Source organism: Pleurodeles waltl, chromosome 4_2, assembly GCF_031143425.1.
Source record: "Pleurodeles waltl isolate 20211129_DDA chromosome 4_2, aPleWal1.hap1.20221129, whole genome shotgun sequence".
Lineage (NCBI taxonomy): Eukaryota > Metazoa > Chordata > Amphibia > Caudata > Salamandridae > Pleurodeles > Pleurodeles waltl.
In genome coordinates this window covers 868,541,284-868,561,796 of record NC_090443.1, presented here as the reverse complement: position 1 = coordinate 868,561,796, position 20,513 = coordinate 868,541,284, and the positions used below count along the sequence as shown (strand labels likewise).

Below are 20,513 nucleotides of genomic sequence, written 5' to 3'. Positions count from 1 at the left end.
GATTACGTTGTAAGTGAACTATAGGCTTCTTTTGGGGTCTTTAAATTTTGTTGTAGTCAGATTAAGGATTACATATTTTGAATGAGGTTCAATTTTTGAATAAGATCTGAATGTTAAGCACCAGTTTGAGTTGTTCACGTTCTGGGTGTAACTTGAGTTACAGACATCAACTTCAGGTGACATGTTGAGCTGGTAAATGTATTATTATTATTTTTTTTTGAGTTGTCGCTCTTGCAACTTTCAAATTACGTTCATTTGTGTAATGACACGGTGTGTTGGAGGTGGGGGGGGTGGGAGAGGGGCGCGGTTTATTTTCTAAGGACTTTAGAGCTGCGATATTGCTCTTATTGTCACTTTGGATTTTTGTTGGTAGAAGAGCTAGTGTATGGCTGTATTTGCGATGGGATGGAGGGGTTTAGAGGATCTTGCTATGTCAAAGGTTCCTTAACTCTGATTGGATGTAGTTACCTGGGATGGTATTTGATGAATTTGATTTGCCCCGAGGAAAGTCTGCTGATTGATCGTAGGCAGAGTAAATGCTACTTCTGTGCTCACGTGTCATTCGCTGGTGTTGCTGTGCAAATATCTGGTTTGCGTTAGGGTGTAGTAGAGGGCTTGGTAAGGAAGATGCGTGCTGAGACAGGTCCTCCTGCTCTGGGATGTCTCAACATAATCTTTCGGAGTTTGTGCATACTTTGACATGTTTTAAAGCGTGAATTTTAATAGCCTCAATACCTTGAGGAAAGCAAATAGTCTGCTTATGTGAATTCTTTGTTCACGATTTTGTGAAAGTATTGTGACGTCATGCATTTAATAACTCGATGATGGAGACGATCAGTAAAAAGACAGCTCTTCCTTCCCAGGTGGCTTAGAAGTGGACAGGAACGTTCCAAATGGCCTTGGTGAACCATTTTGGCCACTGGGTGGCGCTGCTGCACCATTAGTTGATTGTCTGCCTCTAACGTATGTGCAGCCCAGCACAGGCAGCGTCGGAAACCTGGTTGACGTAGGGTTGACGATCACTCAAGTGCATGTCAGAACTGTTCCTGCTTTTGGTTGTTTGGTACCTGTCAGCATTCACTAACCTGCTCTCGGAGGGACTCTGATATGTCATTCTAAAGTGCAAGAAGGGATAGAGAGAGGCACAGGTCACGATAATTCTGCATGCTGGACTCAACGCTTCAACTTAACGAGTGGTCGAAGAGCATTAATAAAAAGTATGGCAACGGTGATCCTGAGTGCGGTGGGGGCGGGGTTTGTCAATATGGGGGCACAGTCAAACACAAGGTCTAAAAAAGTAACATATTTTGTAACTAATATGCTGGGCTTTCCCACTCAGATAGCTGCATATAAACGTATGTATACATTCATTGAACAATAAATGCAAGGTAAAATAGTAACCGTTTTTTTTTTCCATGTAATATAACCTCCATTGGTTCGTGTCACGACTTCAGATGTCTGTGTATTTAACCAGAGCGCGACATAGTTGAGTCCTGGTTGTTGCAGTGGGGAGCAGCGACCTGTGTATTTGTAGTGCTTCAGGGTCCCGGCTTGTGACAGAAAGTACTGTGAATATATGCCATTACTTAAAACTTGCAATACCTGGGGGAAAAGGGAACATATTTGTCATCACACAGCTTCTAATAACTCCCATCAACTGAAGCCAACAATGGCTTTCAAGTAACCTTTGCAGGTTGTCCATTTACATTTCTTTCTAGCAGCCACGCCAGCAAGAAAGGCTTGTTTGTCTGTCTGTCCCCCTGGTTCACAACACAGTAGTGGCATAACGCAAAATAATGCCCCCTGCCACTGTAAAACGTGAAAGGGGCCCCTTAGTCTCTCATATCTCACAGATATTAATTGGCTTTGGGCTCATATGGTCCCCTGAAAGGTTGAAGCCACCCCCGCGCCCTGGGCCGTAGGGGTCTCCGTTAAGCCGCTCCAGCACAGGAGTCTCCCCCCTTTCCATTTCAGCGAGGCCCTCCAGCTGTCTGTATTAACTGTCCCGGACGGTTGTGTTTGAACAAAAAGTTGGGGAAATCCTTCAATTAAACTAAAAAAACGTATGAGCACATCGCGCCCACGGATCCCACCCACTTTGACTTCCCAAATCAACAGTGACAAACATTATAAATTTTTCCAGACTTAAAAACATTCTAATTTCATACATGCTACCAACGATCCTGTTTCATTGTAAAGGTTTCAACCCCTTTGTATAAGGAAAACACCCCCTAGCTACTACGTGAGGAACCATGAGGTATTCTGTTAAACACCGAGGCATCAGGCCTGTTTAGGACTCCCAAAAAGGACAGCTTTAACATACCTGCCAAGTTTCACAGGAACATGCGTGATGTGCTTCCTCAGTCCATTTTTTTTCCTCCTTTGAATTATGGGACCTGTAGTCCTGTTTTATAATGAAATAAACACGCCTACAGTTACCAGAATTCAAAAGAAAAAACTGGACTGGAGCAGCACATCACACATGGACCGAGGAAACTTGGCAGGGCTGCTTTAACACTTCAACCAAAGTAGCGATAGGAAGCATTAAGGTGTGTATGTTATCCAAAATACTTCATTACAAAATTGGCGGTCAAGAAAATCGAGGGTCACATGTAAAACTTCTGCAGTTTTCCAAACATATCTGAAACTTAACCCGTGGCACTGGTGCCAGAGCACAAGAAAATCACAGTAAGGAGGACATTTCGAGCTACTTGATGCAAACTGTAGAACTGAGTGGAAGTAGACTGGCCCAGTGTTTGCCCATTTCTTTGTCACATCTGCTAGGATGAGACACTTTTCAGTGAATCATTGGCACGCAGAGGCAGGCAACAAACAAAGCAGGCACCTCTGTTGTACTCTATTGTACTTCAAAAACTGTTGAAAACTTTTGGTGTACACCAATAAAACATTTATATTGACACTGTACTAGCTCTGGGGTTCCTCTGAATTTTGTTGCATACACGCAGTTCCTAGCTAGTGTTTGTGCATTGATGGCGCATGAGGGGGCAGTGATAGTGCCTTGAGTCTTAACATATTTCCAAATAGGGCTGAGGAATCTGGGGTTGTTGGCACTTCTGATGGGAAAACAAATGTTTTGTCAGGCATATGATGTTTTTTTGGTTAACCTTATGTATGTGCCATAGTCTTGCTGAAAATGCTAGTTTTTAACAACGTTTCCTCCCCCCTATTTTTTAACTTGTCTGCCAGGTCACACTGTAAATAAGCTGCGTAAGCACCCAGATTCGGAAGTCTCTAGCCTGGCCAAAGAAGTTTACAACCAGTGGAGAACGTTTATTAAAGAGAACGCAAACAAGCCGTCCATAGAAGTGAGAAGCGACTCCCAAACCGAGAGCCTAAGAAACAATGCGCGGAGGTTGCTGTCTGAATCCTTGCAGCTTAAGGTAGCTGGTTGCATCTTTCTTTTAAAGTTGTGCATTTTATTCCCTCAACAAATGTGTAGTACAGATCTGAACCCCAACAACTTCCCCAGTGCCCCCAGGCATACATTTTCCCTCCCCCTCTTATTGTCTTATTATGATGTGCTAAACATTTACTAAGATACGTGACACCCTTTATTTTTGAATTTCTATTAGTATGGTAGTAAATGTGGTGTTTTGTGCTATTAATGCTTCGTTACAAATCCTGATGCCCACGTGTGCCATTTCAGTCTTATAAAAAGCTTCAGGTAACACTTGTCATATAGACTTCAAACCTATGGCCCTCATTAAGAGTGTGGCGGTTTGAGGACCAGCATACTCGTGGTGATGGTCGGACTGCTGCACATTAAGCGGTTCAACCGCCACATTACAACCCTGGCGGGCGGACCCACCTAAAGGCTGCTGTCCTCATCAGGAACATGGTTCCCGAAGTGTTGACGGCAGCCTGAGTTGTACTCAGTTAGGGTAGCACTGAACTCAGCGCCGCCTGGCTGATTACAAATCAGCTTTCTGCCAGCATTTCCATGGGGGGAGCCCGCCATGGAAAGGCTGGCGGAAAGCCAGTGTGGGGGCCACAGGGAACCTCTGCACTACCTATGCCCAAAGGGCATGGGTACCGCAGGGGCCCCCTTACCCAGCACCGTCGGAATGAGCACTGTTTTCTTTGCAGACAGTGCGCATTTCGAGGGTGCTGGAGTGCTACGAAATTGGCCTCGGCTCCCTTAAGGGAGTTGAGACTAATATTGTAGCACTGTTTTTGCCGGGCAGCATGGTGGGAATCGCGCATTACAAAGTTCCTGCTTGTCAGCCCTGTGGTAACATTGTATAACGCTAGCATGGGGGGGGGCGGGGGGAGAAGGGGCGATGGTGTCATCCCTGCGAGTTTGGTGGTCCCACGGTGGGACTGCCAAACTCACAATGAGGCTCTGGGTCTTGTGCAGTGAGACAGGTGCACATTCCAGATTCCTGTTGCCAAACCCATCATTAATTTATACTGTGTTTCAAGTGATATGAACACAAACAATCTTCTTGAGGTAATGGAGTCTGTCCCTGTGTTCTGTCAAGTACTGACACAGTTCACGACCTACATTTGATAATTTATGCCACGCATATTTCTGGCACTCCAGAAAAACACTATGCCCCATCACTATGTGGCTGCAAAAGTTGGGTGCAAATTGAGCTCTAACGTTTGTGATAGAGCCCTCTGTGCACATTGTGTGCAGTTTGCACCCTATAATGCGCTAATGATGCATGTTATTCCCCATTTCAAGGTTTGCAAGCTTGCATGTGCATTATTTGCATTTCCAGTCTGAACACTAAATGTAATCCTTTTTGGGGGTAAAAGGAAGTTTGTGCCATGATGTGGTTTTGCGACCTATCTTTATCAGGGCTTTTGTTGTATTAGTTAGTCATCTCAATTTAAATAGCGGCAACAAGGACAACACAAATGTCAAAGAATAATAATATTCAGGTGGTCACATGATGAAAGATAACTTTAGGGCAGTTTTTGCAAGTGACATTCTGTTTATAGAGCATCTTAACTTAATTTCTCTCTGCTGTGATTTCGTTGGGTAGACCGAAATGAGCATTGCAATGGGGAGACTGTAATGGTTTAGTGAGGTATTAGGAAGGCACCCATACAAACATGCGGGGGCTGGTACATGACAGTCCAACAGGTGGATTGAGAGACAGAGTTTTGACTTGTCACCTACTTTTCCCTAATGTTAAACAGTGTTTGTGAAAGGGTGAAAGAACGTTTGAATTGGTGTCTGGCTTGTGTTGTAATATTTGGGGGTAATGCTGTGGGCAGTGCTCTAGCACCAGCTTAGTGGCTCTATTGTAGTTAGAAAAACATTGTGTTAAAAAACTAATAACGTTTTTGATACAAAACATTTTATTGGCTGCCTGTAACGGATTGGGCGCCAAGTCTTGCTGCTGCATAGGCGGGGGTTGTAAATTAAGTAAATCATCCAAAAATCAGATTCAACGAAAAAACATAATTCAACACTGAGGTATGGTTCTGACTCATATGTGCAAAAACACAGAAGTTCGTCCGTTATGGTTACTAACGCACACAGCACATGCCATAACTTGCGTTACCCGCCATGCTTAAAACACCAGTTTGCCAGTGACGCAGAAGAAAAAAGCTTTCAAGAGAACACCATGTCCTTACAGTGCAACTTATGTCCTTTGTTGTGTGCGTTAGTATCCATACCTGGTGAACTTCATTTTGCGCTTATGGGCCAGAACCATAATTTACTTTTCTACTGATTTTTTTTTTTTTTTTTTTCATTGAAATAAAAAAAAAAATATTTCATAGGCATACGTTTATATTACACAGCCGCGACTGTCGCTATGTTTTTATAGTTGGGTCAGAGTTTCCATGGGAAGTGTGTTTTTTCTTTCGCTATTAAATTTGGTGCAGTGTGACAAATCCTCACAAAACTTAAAAGTTCATCTACCTCAGTTCCTTCCTGCAGTGTTTCAGAATGATCCATCAAGCAGGAGCTGAGAAAAAGGTGAATGTCCCAAAAAATTGTTTTCCCATGTCAATTCCCATAGAAAATTTTGGGAAGGGATGCAGGAAAAAAATGGCTGAACAGAATTACACCAAGTCCGAAAGAAAGTTAGAACTTTACTCCGAAAGCATGCTTTTTGTTACTTGGTGTAAATCCATTCAGCTACTTTGGAGAAATTTGCATTTAAATCATATTGATACCTGAACGGTTGGACCTGTGGGACTCCTGCGGCACCACAAGTTAAAAGACAAATAGAGTGATCTGATTGACTGAGAGTGTTCCCCCCCGCCCCGTGGTCTCACGGGACTGGTCCAATCCAGGTGAACCAAGCAATCTGATTGGCGGGCCACAGCATGAAGTAAAATGTTGCAACCACAGTTAAAAGACTTCAGGACCTGGTCCCCATGTCCTGGATTTAAAAATTCAGTGTTTTGTTTTGGTTTATAAACATACAATTTTTATCTTATCGAAACACCTAACTATACTGTCACTTTGTCCTTTATTTTTTTCAGTAAATTTCTTTTTTTTTTTTTTTTTCATAAGGTAGGATCTTATTGCCAGACCTAACATGCTACTTTAACCCTTGTGGGTTTTTTCAGTGAATTTGATTGAATTCAGCCAACTTCTCTGCAGCACAGGGGATGTTGGCTGATAAAGTCATCGAGTCCTCTCTGGTGGCCACAACCTTTTGTTCGGAGTTCGGAGTTGTGGCCAGTCAGTTAGATTACTCAATACTGATAGTTTGGTACTGAAATGGGTGGCACAAACAAAATCTCTTTCAGCCAATTAGAGGGTCTTATTTTTAAAAATGTCAGTACTGAAGACATTCAGTGGGACCAACTGTCCAGATATACTTAACTTTTTAACATTTTCAAGCCTAACACCTTTAAATGCAAATTTCTTGAAAACGGCTAAATGGACTCGCACCAATTCACAAAAAGCATGCTTTCTGAGTGAAGTTATAACTTTATGCCAATTTTTTTTAATACCATTCAGATATTTTTCTGAATCCGAGTGTCAAGCGGGGGCAGAGAATAATGGGGGGGGGAGGATAATCTAAAAAGTTGAGTTTCCGATGTTAATTCCCATAGGACCTTTAGACACGACTACAGCCCGAACCACTGAACGGAATTACACCAAATTTGCCAGAAAGCTATGTTTCGGTACACAGAATGTGCTTTTGCTTATTTGGTGTAAATCCGTTCAGTAGTTTTTGAGATATTAAAGGGAAAATATGTTTGTATATCTCTGGCTGCGATGACTAAGCGAAAAAAGACAAGCTAGTGCAGGTAAATGCACAACTTTGATTGGCTGCCAACACTTCAAACCAGGAAGTGTTGGCCACCATCTTGGGATTTGGCTTCTGCCGAGTCCCACAAAAAAAAGTAATAAAAAAAAGACAAGGAGCCAGGGTAGAGTGACCCTGACCCCTTAGCTCTGGTGCACCCCCCCAGGGCCAGCTCCTGCTATGTTCCAGGGTGCCAACCCTCGGGACATAGCTGTTTGCTGTGGCTTTGCTGTAGCGAGATCGGCCCTGGGGAGGGGAGCCACGCCCCCCTCACCAAAAATAAATAATTAGGCCGGTCCTCGGGGAAGGGGTCCCCGGAGCGAAGATCGGCCTAGGGAGGGTGGTGGGTGGGGGGGGTGGGCATGCAGGGGGTTGGGTTGTTACAGGAGTTGGTCTCAGGAACTGGACACAGGCCAGGCTAGGCCCTGCAGAGAACCCCTACTATACACAGCTGAAGGCCCTGTGGGATTGAGTGGTTATAGGGTTTGGCCACGGAGACTGGCCACAGGCCAGGCCCTGCAGCTATGTGCAGCACGGAGTTGGGTGGTTATAGCGGTTGGGCGCAGGGACTAGTCGCAGGCCAGGCCCTGTGGCTAACCCCAGCAGTGCACGGCTGTTGGCCTTCTGCGGCGAAGGTTGGATTAACTTATAGTAGTGAAAATGAATGTACGTTAAAAAAACAAACATAGAAATTCACTGAAAAAACAAAGGTTATACAGGGACATTTTAGTTAGGAAACAAAATTTTACAAAACATAGAAATTCACTTAAAAAAACAAAGGTTACAGGGATGTTATGGTTAGGCTCCCATTTTAAATGTACAAAACCGTAGAAATTCACGTGTTATAGTTACTTGAGATAACTCTAACTCTAACTATAACTTGTGTCCTAAGGTAACTATACCTTGCTCCAGCTCCAAACACTGCTAATTACCCCACAAATGACAGCACTCATGACATCTTTAATAACATCATTGATAATATCAATGAAATATTTGCAGTAAAACTTTTGACGAAAAAACTGTGCATGGCAGGTGCATGAGTTATGGTTACTTGAGATAACTATAACAGGTGAATTTCTATGGTTTTTTTTTCTATTTCCTAACTATAACATCCCTGTAACCTTTGTTTTTTCCAGTGAATAAATATAAAAATATATATATGTATACACACACACACTACACTTGACTTCTCTTTTTATAAGTATACAGGTGTATACTTTTCTTTTCATTGGGGGGTGCACTGGTAAACTCCCCAAACCCATTCTTAAACTTTTTTATACACCTCTATAATCGTTTTGTAACTGCATATATTTTTATAATTATTACATGTATGTATTTTTCTCAAGTCATTAAATTGATGATTGCTATATTTTTATATATATACCATTTCTTTAATGGCTCGTGATACGACCTATGTAAATGTACTTCTGTGGTACTTACATGTGATGTGGTTAATGCATTGTTAAAGCCCCTCGAGTTCTTGGATGTAACCTATAGGAACCGCACCTTAACCAGTTCTCTGCAACAGAAGGAGTCCTCCGGGATGCACTGAAGAACTTTATTCATGAGCACACAGTACACCATGGTGCATAGAAGGCTGAGGCTAGGCAGCACGGGGTTTCTAGCAGACATTTGGAAGCACCACAGTGTTGTTACAGTTTGACAAGCAGATCCTGGACAGGGGCACGTTTGGCTCAAGCTGAACGTTGCTGTGTCCCAGATTAAAGCCAGGCCGGTTCAGAAGGCTGGCGGTTAGTAATATCCATTCGTTTCAGGTTGGTGAAAAAGTAGGGGACACATTGGCTATTCAGCTCCGCGGTGCTCTTTAGGTATTTAACTGCCATGTTCTCTTAAGGGCTGTGATCAAAGCCCAGCCTTTGAATTTTGAACCTAAGTTCGAGAATGAGGGATCATATTTATGAAAGGACTTTACATTTGCAAAGTTAGCACTAAGCAAAGATGCCGACTTCTTTGCAAATGCACCGTTCTAACTCGCAGTGCACAGAAGTGCAATGCACTACACAACTGGCAGTGCTGTGGAAGTTGCAAAAGAAAATGTATGACAGAGTTGGTTTACTCTCCTCTTGAGTGACTGTGTGTGTCACATAAGTTTGCAGCTCCCTGCAGGATCCTGTCCCTACCCTTGCTATTATTTGCACGTGGTGCATGCTGAAGTCCACCTCAGACATAGGAACACGGCAGGTCACCTGTACACGTCTTCTTCACGCTTCTTTAATCCGTGGCCCGTAGTAGATAAAGTACACGGTAAAGGGCTGGTCTTTATGTAGCGCTATGCAAAGGCCAGTTTGTGCACCTTCCCTCAGGTGTTCAACTCAGGGCGAAACTCCAAGGCATTGGGCTGCAGTCTGGTCCCACTCGCTGTATTTTCTAACCTTGATCTCTTATCTTTCCCTCTAGGCAGACCATCCTCTGGTTGAAAACATTGAGCGAGAGGCTTTCCATGTCTGCTCCAGACTCATCAATATTCCTTATCGGAAGACGATGCGAGCCCTGGTGTTCACCTTAAAGCACAAACCAGAAATCCGTACCCAGGTGAAAGACAGCGCGCTGGCAGTGAGCACGCTTGTTCGAAACCATAAAAAGTGATGCCCTCACCAGCGGAAACTCTGGGGATACAACCTCCGCACATTCCACCTCAAACATGTGACCTCGAAGACAGGACTCCCGGTGACTTCCAGATGGGTTCATTTCTTTTATTTTCTTCATTCAAAAGGCCGAAAACCCTTTATGGCATTATGCCACAGCCAGTAGCAGATGCAGCAACTTTTCCATGAACTGCAAGGTTAAAGTTCTTCTGTTTACCCAAAGTATTAGGACATATTCTTCAGCAAATATTTAATGCATTCCCTGCATCGCGGATAAAGGAATTTCTTAACACTTGGCTTTTGGTTTATATGAAGTGTTTACACACTCTTGCAGTAACTGACTGCATCTGACAGTCATCAGGAACCCACATTGGCCTTGTCTGCAATAAGCGGTCGCTTTTACACACCACTTCCCTCTTAGGCGAACTGAAAAAAAAGTGAAACATTCCCATAATGCAGACCAGAGGAGGTATGAGGGCTGCATAAAGAGAATTGTGAACACTTAACATCTGCACCAGTGTGTGACAAGACGGGCCCTTGGCGGCAAGATAGGTTGTGAGATGAGCAGTGTTTTGATGGTGGGTTAACAGGACAATAACCTTAACTGCTCAATAAAATGACAGAGCATAAAGGGTAAAGAAAACTGGGATCTCTGCTATTTTTAAAGTAATGTTTTTACAAATAAATGTTTTATCAATTGAAGTATCCAAAATGACTGAACTCCAAAAGTTAATTTGAAGTGAGGAGAACAATTGCAGCTTTCAAAATCGAGCATTACTTTATTCGTTAGTTACATTTATTACATGTAAATGTCAAGGTCTCAAATGTCCTCTTTGCAATATCGTTTAGTGAATGTTGCAGACAGTAAGTCAGTGGTTGATTGTAGTGTTGGACGTTTGACTTAGTGGCACTTAAACAGTGACTCCTAAAGCATGTCTGAAAAAGCAAACGTACTAGTGCTGGAAATACGTAAGTGTGGTTTTTTTCTGGTGGATTTGGGCTGGCTCGAAGAGTCCAGTTCAGATAAGTCACTCGTGCTGCTTGCGCGCTGTGCTACTGTTACATGGTGGGATTTACATCGGGACTCATTGCATTCATCACATCTGGAGCGTTTCGCTGTTAAGTTTTCATTATTTTACATTGCAAGCCTATACTAATAAATGATTTAATTTTGATTATCTGACTTGGCTTCATTGTAATTGAATTTAAGTAATTATCAATTTAAAATAATGTAATTTTAAGTAATTACATTTAAAAGCAGTAATAGGTAAGCATTTCTATTACACTTAAGTAATATATAAATAATTTAATTAAGATAATATACATTTAATTCTAAAACTATCAATTAATATGCGTATCTGGTCCTAAAATTTCAAAGTTCGTTTAGATGTAGGTTAGGGCTCAGGGATTGGTGGTGTAGAGGAGCTGTAGGGGTTTTTAGGGTTCAGGAAGGGTAGTGTATAAGAGGTATTCAGGGGTACTAAGGGTTTTTTGGGTGCATGGATGGTTAGCAAATAAAAGCGTTCTAGGGTTCAGGGATGGATAGTGTATGTGGATAGTAAGGGTTTTTAGGGTTACGGAATGGGTAGTGTATTTGAGTAATATGGGGAATTTTAGGGTTCAGGGATTGTGAATTGCTATTCTTTCTTCCTCTCTGCATAGGAGTGGTCCTGTACTGAAAGTGGAGGGATGTAGTGTGGGCGGATACATTCAACAGAGCTCAAAAAATTTGGCAGTTGATTTTATTGTGACCGTATCTAAGTTGAGGCCATGGGAGAAACCTAAGATTAGTAATGCTAGGGAAGAGCAACAATTAACATTTTCTAGTCAACGTAAAACAAAGTATAAATGACACAGATGCGATTATTCTGCTTGACTTTACTTCTTATCAGCAGCAAAGAACATCATATAGTAAATATAAACTACAACTCCCATGAGTCTGTGATTACCAATTTAAGAACATTATTTGTAGTGATTGTAAGAAACATAACACACTCCACTTATTAGCATCCTTGCCAGACCTTAACTGCACTGACGGCAACTCCATCTCTTTTCTTTGTCCAGAAGACCTCAACTGGAACCTTTTCTTTTAAATCTGCAGTCTTGAATATGGACTCTCAAAGAGAAAACAATATTTATCTCAACCTGAATTATCATTCCATTTTCTGTGAATCTCCTAAAAAAAAAAAAAAAGTCAGCAACTGTAGCCATCTGGGAGGGCAACAGGAAAAATAATCCACCATCTGTACAGTAATCAATCACTATCGATATCGTGAAGCATTGGTATGTAACATAATTTATATGCAAACACTAGTTTGCAATATTAAAAAAACTCAAGAGAACAAAATAAATCCTTATACACAAGGCTTTTCCCCGTGAGTGGGATAATACTTGCTTCCATGTTATCAATAAAATACATCCCTTCTTTTATACTGCATATGTTTTTTTAAATGATTTCATTACATAACATGGAGCCTTGTATTATGCTTCATATAAAGCTTCTTTGTCACATTCCTAGCAGAACTCTCCATAGGTTTAAAATAGAATTACTTAAAAACTGAATCCCCTAACCAATATCTTTCATTCGCGTACCCACCTGGAATTTTTTGAGGCCATTGCACCTCTGGTACAGTGTATGCCAAAATCTCCAATGTTAACCCTGCAAATTACTTTGTTTCACCCATCCAGCCATGGTGGAAGATGCCACCACCTGATGAAGAGGTTTTACAGCAATAATGCGTTGGTAATTAGCCTAACTTGGGGTATCCCTGCCTCATATACTTTTAGGCACGTTACCACAGAGAGTTTTGGCTGAATAGAAACTAACCTGCAATTGATCTCTTTCATCTGGAAATGATAAAAGTAACTCCTTCCTGAGTGAAAGACCATCGAGCGATAGCCAATGGTCTTTCTTGTGTTTAAAACTAGTTTACACCAAACACATAAAAACAATCAACTTAACTTCAAAGACAAAAGTTCATTGTTTGGCCAGGAAATTAACAAATTAAAAACTTTATTTATATCCCATAGCAACTCATGACTTGTCTCATGAGGAAACGGGAGCCCACCTTTCAATGATCTCCACACTAATTGATGTTCACTCACTGGAAACCCATTTATGTAGGAACAGCTCGCCAAAATAGCGGGTCTGTGATTATTTATTGTACTATATCATTGATTTAGTTGAAACAATTCATAGAGAAAACTTTAAAAATGCAGTAGAGGGGAGGAAGAGGGATGCAGAGTCCTAGCTAGATTACAGGTTGTGTTGCTACTTTGGAGCCCACTGTTCTCTTATGAAAGTTCGGCGTGGCCCGAAAGGCCTCTGAGGCTTCATCTGGACTTGAAAAAACCTCCAAAGCAGAAGGGCAGTATGCTTTCTAGTACTACAGGATGTGTATCCCCTGTCAAGTTTTATTAACATTGTGTTTTATTCTAGAACAATTATTAAAATGTCTACTGCCAGCTCCAGCAGGTCTGGATATCACACTTTGGTTGTCTACCATGGCATTAACTATGTTCCATTCCATAGATTGGTGTCTGACCTGCATCACTGGCATCTGAATTCTCCAAAATGGATAGAAGGTGTAGTTCATTTGAGGGGCCCATACCTGGACATAAGCGTCTGAGGCTTGAACCTCTGGGTCCAGTGTCCAACTGAAAAATCATTGGTGCTGTCTGACCCCAGAGATTCTGAAGTTGATCTACTATGTCCTGCTCCAACCTCCAATCCGTTGGATTGTTAACCTGGTAGGATTCCAATCTGCTACTTCATTGTTTAATATATTCGGGAAATATCCAATCACCTTTATCCTCTGTTTTTGGCAAAAGAGTCAAAACCCCTTTGCTAACTCCGTTAGAACTCTCGACTGAGTGCCCCCTAGGACATTGATTCTTAACCTGTGGTCTGTGAACCCGTGGGGGTCTGCAGCTGTCTAGAACTTTAAATAATATTACTAGATTGATCCAGTGATGGTTTTCGGATTGTGCAACAGGTACCGCCTCACTGGCCCCCAAGCCCAGGGGCTCTTCACTTCAAAATATCATATGGGGTTGATGGCACATGCTGCTGAGTTCTTCTCTGAATTTGCTGAATTTAAAGTCCCTCTAATATAGCACAGTAACCTCCATCAGACAGCAGGACACAAACGTCAGGGCATTGGTTTAAAAACTTACTGTTTCTTTCCCCTCAATATTTTTTATTCTGAGGTTGTTAAAAAGGTGCCTTTTGTGTAGTATTTTATTTTCATTTAGGTAGGCAACCTCAACCATTGTGTTATGTTTCAAATTCTGACTCTGTGTTACTCCAGTCCAAGCACTCAAGGCTTACCATTATGGTTAATATGTAACTCATACACCCTGTATCCTTCATGTCCTCTGCGCTGATTTACACACTTGCATGAATGTTTGTCTTTGTATAATGTGTGTGTGATGTAAAACATGCAGACACCCTATGTTGGGAGGAGTAGAGCTAAAGTAAAATTAATTAAATATGCGAGAGGGGCTATGAAGAAATGAGGGGCAGTTGGTGGGTGGTAGTTAGGCAATCCATGGTAAAGGAAGTCATTGTCGGGGTGTCAGCAAACATTGCAGCAGTTGGCGCCATCAGTGCTTAAGCCATCCCTGGATTTATAAAATATATACATTTTACAAAGCAAAATTCTAAATGCTTAAATTATCTGTAAATGTTAAGGGATTTGAAACTGGGAACTAAAAATTAGGTTGATATCCTTAGCTTGATTTGCTGGAACAGCAAAAATGCGTCAAACAGTAGCATGGATGATTAGTGTCCTCAATTGAAGCATGACAGTGCTCTAATAAAAAGAGAGGATGAATTAAAGGCAAAAAAGACAACGTGATATGGTGGAGAATAGTATATACCTTTGTCTTTTAGAAATAAGCCCACATTCTGAAAAGCTCCATCCTTTCTATTAAAATAATAATTTAGATTTTTGTTTATGAATTAAAGAAAATATTTCATAATTTGTTTGACGTATACTTGTTATTGTAGTTTTGTGTATATATTTGAAGTTCACATCCTACAAAGTGTTTAGGCAGGGGTCACTGGCCACCTCAAGTGAATCAGTGTGGTCTATGGAAGTCAAAACGTTAATAACCATTGCGCTAAGCTGTTCACAAGGGCACAGCGGAGACGTCCATTCAAACTCTGCCTTTGTCAAAGGTCTTTATTGTAAAAGATCCCACCAGCAATTCTAGACAATTGCTATGAAACTGGAGTTCTTGCTCTGACCATTGACCTCCAATCACTAGTTCGCCACAACGGGATCCCGAATCCATGCAGTTGGAGTCCGAGTCTCTGATTGTGTCTGGAAATGTTCTGGAAAAAGTGCTGCCACATGGTTTTTATACCTGATCCGAAGGAGGGAAAAAGGGCGGGTCCTTAATCAAGGGTGCTTGGACCACTTCGAACCAAAACTAAGAAACAAATGCAAAGTTGAGTAACTGCTGAAATATATTGAATGGATCAATTTGTATGATCACTTAATTGTTTATCATCATTTCTAAAACTTTCATTTGATTAGCATACAGGTAAGGTATTTTTTCTTGGTTGTGGTTGTACATGGTTCAGCTTCCACTGCAATTCCTCCTAGACATCCTCTGTCCATGGAAACGGATCTGCATAAGTTAGACTATGTCACAGATGGCAAGTCTTCATCCTCTGCAGGGCTCTGTAGTGTAACAACTGTTAGAAATTGGGTCTGTAGTTGGCATAGGTTTGCACTCTGCCCAAGTAGGGACCACAATCCTAGTCCGAGCACGTAAGATGCACACAAAACTTTTACCTGTGCTCACCCTCTGGTACAGAGCAGTCAGGCTAAACGAAAGAGCCAAAGTTTAAAGTATTTGTGTGCGCATGCGCACACACACATACTGAAAACACCACAAAAGTACGCCACAGCAGTTTAGAAAAAATAGCCAATGTTTAATTGAATTAAACGAGACCAAAATGACAAAATTCCAACATACACAATTGGAGTTATGTATTTTGAAAGATTAAATAAAGATGCAGTGCTTAGAAGTCAGTAGCTCCAACCGGGGCTATCTAGTCGCTCTAGACTGGGGCAAATCCAAAAGTTCAGTCCGACTGCGATGGAGCCCAGGCCAGGTACAGGGGTCATGCAGACCCACTGACCGTACCTTGATTGTGTCGATGCTCTGGGATGATGCATTGATCCAAAGGAAGGGATGCATTGCTATTGCATGCGAGTCTTTTCCTGGTCAGGCAGCGTCATTTGTGTCGATATCCAGAAGCGATGTGTACCAGTTCCAATACATCTGTGCTGCGTCGGCCAAGTCGGGCTGCATTGTAAGTCTGGGCCATTGGGTTGCCCAGTTGGCAAGTGGTGTCCGACTTCGGTGCAGGCAGCGGTCCGGTGTTGTTTCTGCAGCGGTATGCGTTGGTTCCGATCGATGCACCGGGTTCGACTCGTCAGTTTCTTGAGTTGCAGCACCACACTCACCTCCATGAGTTGCAGTACCACACTCACCTCCAAGCACCCAGGACTGGATTTGGCACCACTTGATAGAGCAGGACTCATAGCAGAAGGGCCCAGGTGCTGTTAGAAAGATGCAGGTGATGTCCCTGAGACTTCAGAAACAGGAGGAAAGCTCAGTCAGGCCCTTGGAGAAACTTTAGCTTGCAGGATGTAGACTGTTAAATCCAGTGTCCTCACTCCCAGGCAAGAAGCAGCAAGCCAACACAGCAAAGCAACAGCAAAGTGGCAGTCCCTCTTCGCAGCACAGCAGTCTTCTTCCTGGCAGAATATCATCAGTCCAGAAGTGTTCTGAGTATATGGTGTCAGAGGTCCAGTACTTATACCCAAAAGGGCCTTTGATGTAGGGGTGACTTCAAAGGAACTCTCTGAAGTGCACAAGGATCCCTTTCAACCCAGCCCTGGCTCAAGACTACCAATAGGGGGTAAATCAGCCCTTTGCGTGAGGGCGTGGCACAACCTATTCAGATGTAAGTGTGAACTACCTCTCTGCCAAAGAAGACTATCATTATACCCTTAAACCCCCCTCCCCCAGCTCTTCTCACTCTACCTGTCCCCCCTCCCTCGTGCTTTCTCGCCGCGACCTCCTGCACGCCCGCCCCCCCAGCTCCCATTCACCCCCAGCTGACCCCTCTCCTCCCCCCCTACCTCATATGGCGCCCGCTGCGCGACAGTGGTAGCGACCCTTGATCCAAGGGTAGGTCGCTCCCCCTGCCGCTGCAGCTCCTCCAGGTTCCTGAGTTCCTGAGACCCACCTCACAGTAAGTACCCCCCACCTCCCAGCCCCTCGCCCTGCCCCGCGCTACTCACCCTCTCTCCTGCTTCTTTTCTTCTTCTCTGTTCTTCCTCCTCGCTCCTCGCCTGTAATCTTCTTCTGTACTCTTCTTCTCCCCGTCTTCTCTCTTCTTCTGTGTGCTTCTCTGCCTCTCCCGTCGCCTCTCTTCTTCTTCATCTTCTTCATCTTCTTCTGAGGTCTTCTGCCTGTCTTCTGCCTTCTGTTCTTCGTATCTTCATCTGTGATCTTCTGCTCTTCTGTGAACTTCTGCTCTTCTGAGTTCTTCTGGACTCCTGTTCTTCTGTTCTTCTGTTCTCCTGTTCTTCTGTTCTTTTGTTCTTCCGGTCTTCTGTTCTTCTGTTCTACTGTTCTACTGTTCTTCCGGTCTTCTGTTCTTCTGTTTTCTGTTCTTCTGTTTTCTGTTCTTCTGTCTTCTATCTTCTGTCTTCGGCTCCTCTGCCCCCTCCGTCTTCTTCTCCCCGCGCCTGCCCTCCTGCTCCTGCCTCATCCCCCTCCCTCACTCGCCTACCCCTCTCTATCACCCCTATCTAACCCATTCACCATCTACCTCCCTCTCTCCTCCTATCCATCTATCTCACTATCTAACTCCCTCACTCTCCACCTCCTCCTATCTACCTATCTCTCTATCTATCTATTTCTCTATCTATCGATTTCTCTATCTATCCATTTTCTCTATCTATTTCTCTCTCTCCCCCCCCTTCCCGCCACCCCCTCTATTACCTATTCTTCCTATCCTCTCACTCTACCTCTCACCCTCACCCTCCTCTACAACCCCCCTCCCCTATCTTCACAACCCTACTCCTATCTCTCTTCCTAATCTCCCAAACCTCCTAACACTCTTCCCCCCCTCCACCCATAAACCCCCCTCCCCCAGCTCTTCTCACTCTACCTGTCCCCCCCTCCCTCGTGCTTTCCCGCCGCGACCTCCTGCACGCCCCCGACCCCCAGCTCCCATTTGCCCCCAGCTGACCCCTCTCCCCCCCCTCCTACCTCATTTGGCGCCCGCTGCGCGACAGTGGTAGCGACCCTTGACCCAAAGGTAGGTCGCTCCCCCTGCCGCTGCAGCTCCTCCAGGTTCCTGAGTTCCTGAGACCCACCTCACAGTAAGTACCTCCCAGCCCCTCGCCCTGCCCCGCGCTACTCACCCTCTCTCCTGCTCCTGCTTCTTTTCTTCTTTTCTTCTTCTCTGTTCTTCCTCCTCGCTCCTCGCCTGTAATCTTCTTCTGTACTCTTCTTCTCCCCGTCTTCTCTCTTCTTCTGTGTGCTTCTCTGCCTCTCCCGTCGCCTCTCTTCTTCTTCTTCTGAGGTCTTCTGCCTGTCTTCTGCCTTCTGTTCTTCGTATCTTCATCTGTGATCTTCTGCTCTTCTGTGAACTTCTGCTCTTCTGAGTTCTTCTGGACTCCTGTTCTCCTGTTCTCCTGTTCTCCTGTTCTCCTGTTCTCCTGTTCTCCTGTTCTCCTGTTCTTCCGGTCTTCTGTTCTTCTGTTCTCCTGTTCTCCTGTTCTCCTGTTCTCCTGTTCTCCTGTTCTCCTGTTCTTCTGTTCTTCTGTTCTTCCGGTCTTCTGTTCTTCTGTTCTTCCGGTCTTCTGTTCTTCTGTTCTTCCGGTCTTCTGTTCTTCTGTCTTCTATCTTCTGTCTTCGGCTCCTCTGCCCCCTCCGTCTTCTTCTCCCCGCGCCTGCCCTCCTGCTCCTGCCTCATCCCCCTCCCTCACTCGCCTCCCCCTCTCTATCACCCCTATCTAACCCATTTGCTATCTACCTCCCTCTCTCCTCCTATCCACCTATCTCTCTATCTCACTATCTAACTCCCTCACTCTCCACCTCCTCCTATCTACCTATCTCTCTATCTACCTATCTATCTATCTATTTCTCTATCTATCGATTTCTCTATCTATCCATTTTCTCTATCTATTTCTCTATCTCTCCCCCCTTCCCGCCACCCCCTCTATTACCTATTCTTCCTATCCTCTCACTCTACCTCTCACCCTCACCCACCTCTACAACCCCCCTCCCCTATCTTCACAACCCTACTCCTATCTCTCTTCCTAATCTCCCAAACCTCCTAACACTCTCCCCCTCCACCCTTAAACCCCCCTCCCCCAGCTCTTCTCACTCTACCTGTCCCCCCTCCCTCGCGCTTTCCCGCCGTGACCTCCTGCACGCCCCCGCCCCCCCATCTCCCATTCGCCCCCAGCTGACCCCTCCCCCCCCCTCCTACCTCACATGGCGGCCCCTGCGCGTCCGCGCAGCGGGCGCGCCAGAGGCGCCCCAGAGGCGCCCCAGAGGCACGCCAGAGGCAAGCCCGTCTGCGCCCGTCCGTGCCTGGCCCGCGCCCAGCGCCACGACCCCTGGTCCTCAGCTCTCCCAAACCCCGCTGATCCGCTACGACCCCACCACCCTCCTCGCCCTCAACCCAGGACGCTCCAACACCTGCTTCCAAGCTCACCCCAAACGCACCCATGGACCCTTCGCCTGCAACTCCTGCAAACGCATCTTCCACCACGCAACTACCACGACCACAAGCCCACGCGCCATCAACCACCTCAAGTGCATCCTGGTCAACGCTCGATCCGTCCACAAGCACGCCGTTGAACTCTGGGACCTCCTGGACTCCACAGCACCGGACGTCGCCTTCATCACGGAGACCTGGATGAACGCCTCCTCTGCTCCAGACATCGCCACCGCCATCCCCGAAGGCTACAAGATCTCCAGAAAAGACTGCACCAACCAAGTAGGAGGAGGTATCGCCATCGTCTTCAAAGACTCCATCAGCGTCACCACCTCCACCGAAGACACCCCTCTCGCCGCTGAACACCTGCATTTTCAGATTCGCAGCGACCCGAGGACCACCCTCAGAGGATCCCTCGTCTACCGTCCTCCCGGACCGCGCGCCCCCTTCAGCGACGCCATAGCCGACTTCATCTCCCCGCACGCCCTCACCTCACCGGACTACATCCTCCTAGGCGACCTCAACTTCCATCTGGAACAAAACAACGACCCCAACACTACCACCCTGCTCGACAACCTCGCCAACCTCGGCCTCAAACAACTGGTGAACACCGCCACCCACATCGCCGGACATACGCTTGACCCTATCTTCTCCGCCAGCAAACACGTCTTCTTCAGCCACACCTCCGCTCTACACTGGACCGACCACAGCTGCGTCCACTTCACATTCCGACGCGAGACCCGCCACCTCCGCACTCAACCCATCCCTCGTCGACAGTGGAACAAGATCCCCGAAGAGCAACTCTTCTCAGCACTCGCCGCCAACCAACCCACCCTCACCACCGACCCCAACGACGCAGCCCTCAGCCTCACAAACTGGATCTCCAACTGCGCAGACAACCTT

The 20,513-nt window shown here is 44.9% G+C and overlaps 1 protein-coding gene across 1 annotated transcript in view; it reads left to right on the top strand.

The window, feature by feature from the left end:
- Positions 1 to 11,025, top strand: part of TCEANC2 (transcription elongation factor A N-terminal and central domain containing 2) — a 62,762-nt gene extending 51,737 nt beyond the window's left edge. Inside the window, exons 3-4 of the mRNA XM_069232637.1 lie at positions 3,208 to 3,401; positions 9,663 to 11,025. Coding sequence (XP_069088738.1) covers positions 3,208 to 3,401; positions 9,663 to 9,851 — 383 coding nt within the window. The 3' untranslated portion in view covers positions 9,852 to 11,025. The remainder of the gene's footprint in view (positions 1 to 3,207; positions 3,402 to 9,662) is intronic.
- The last annotated feature ends 9,488 nt before the right edge of the window (positions 11,026 to 20,513 follow it).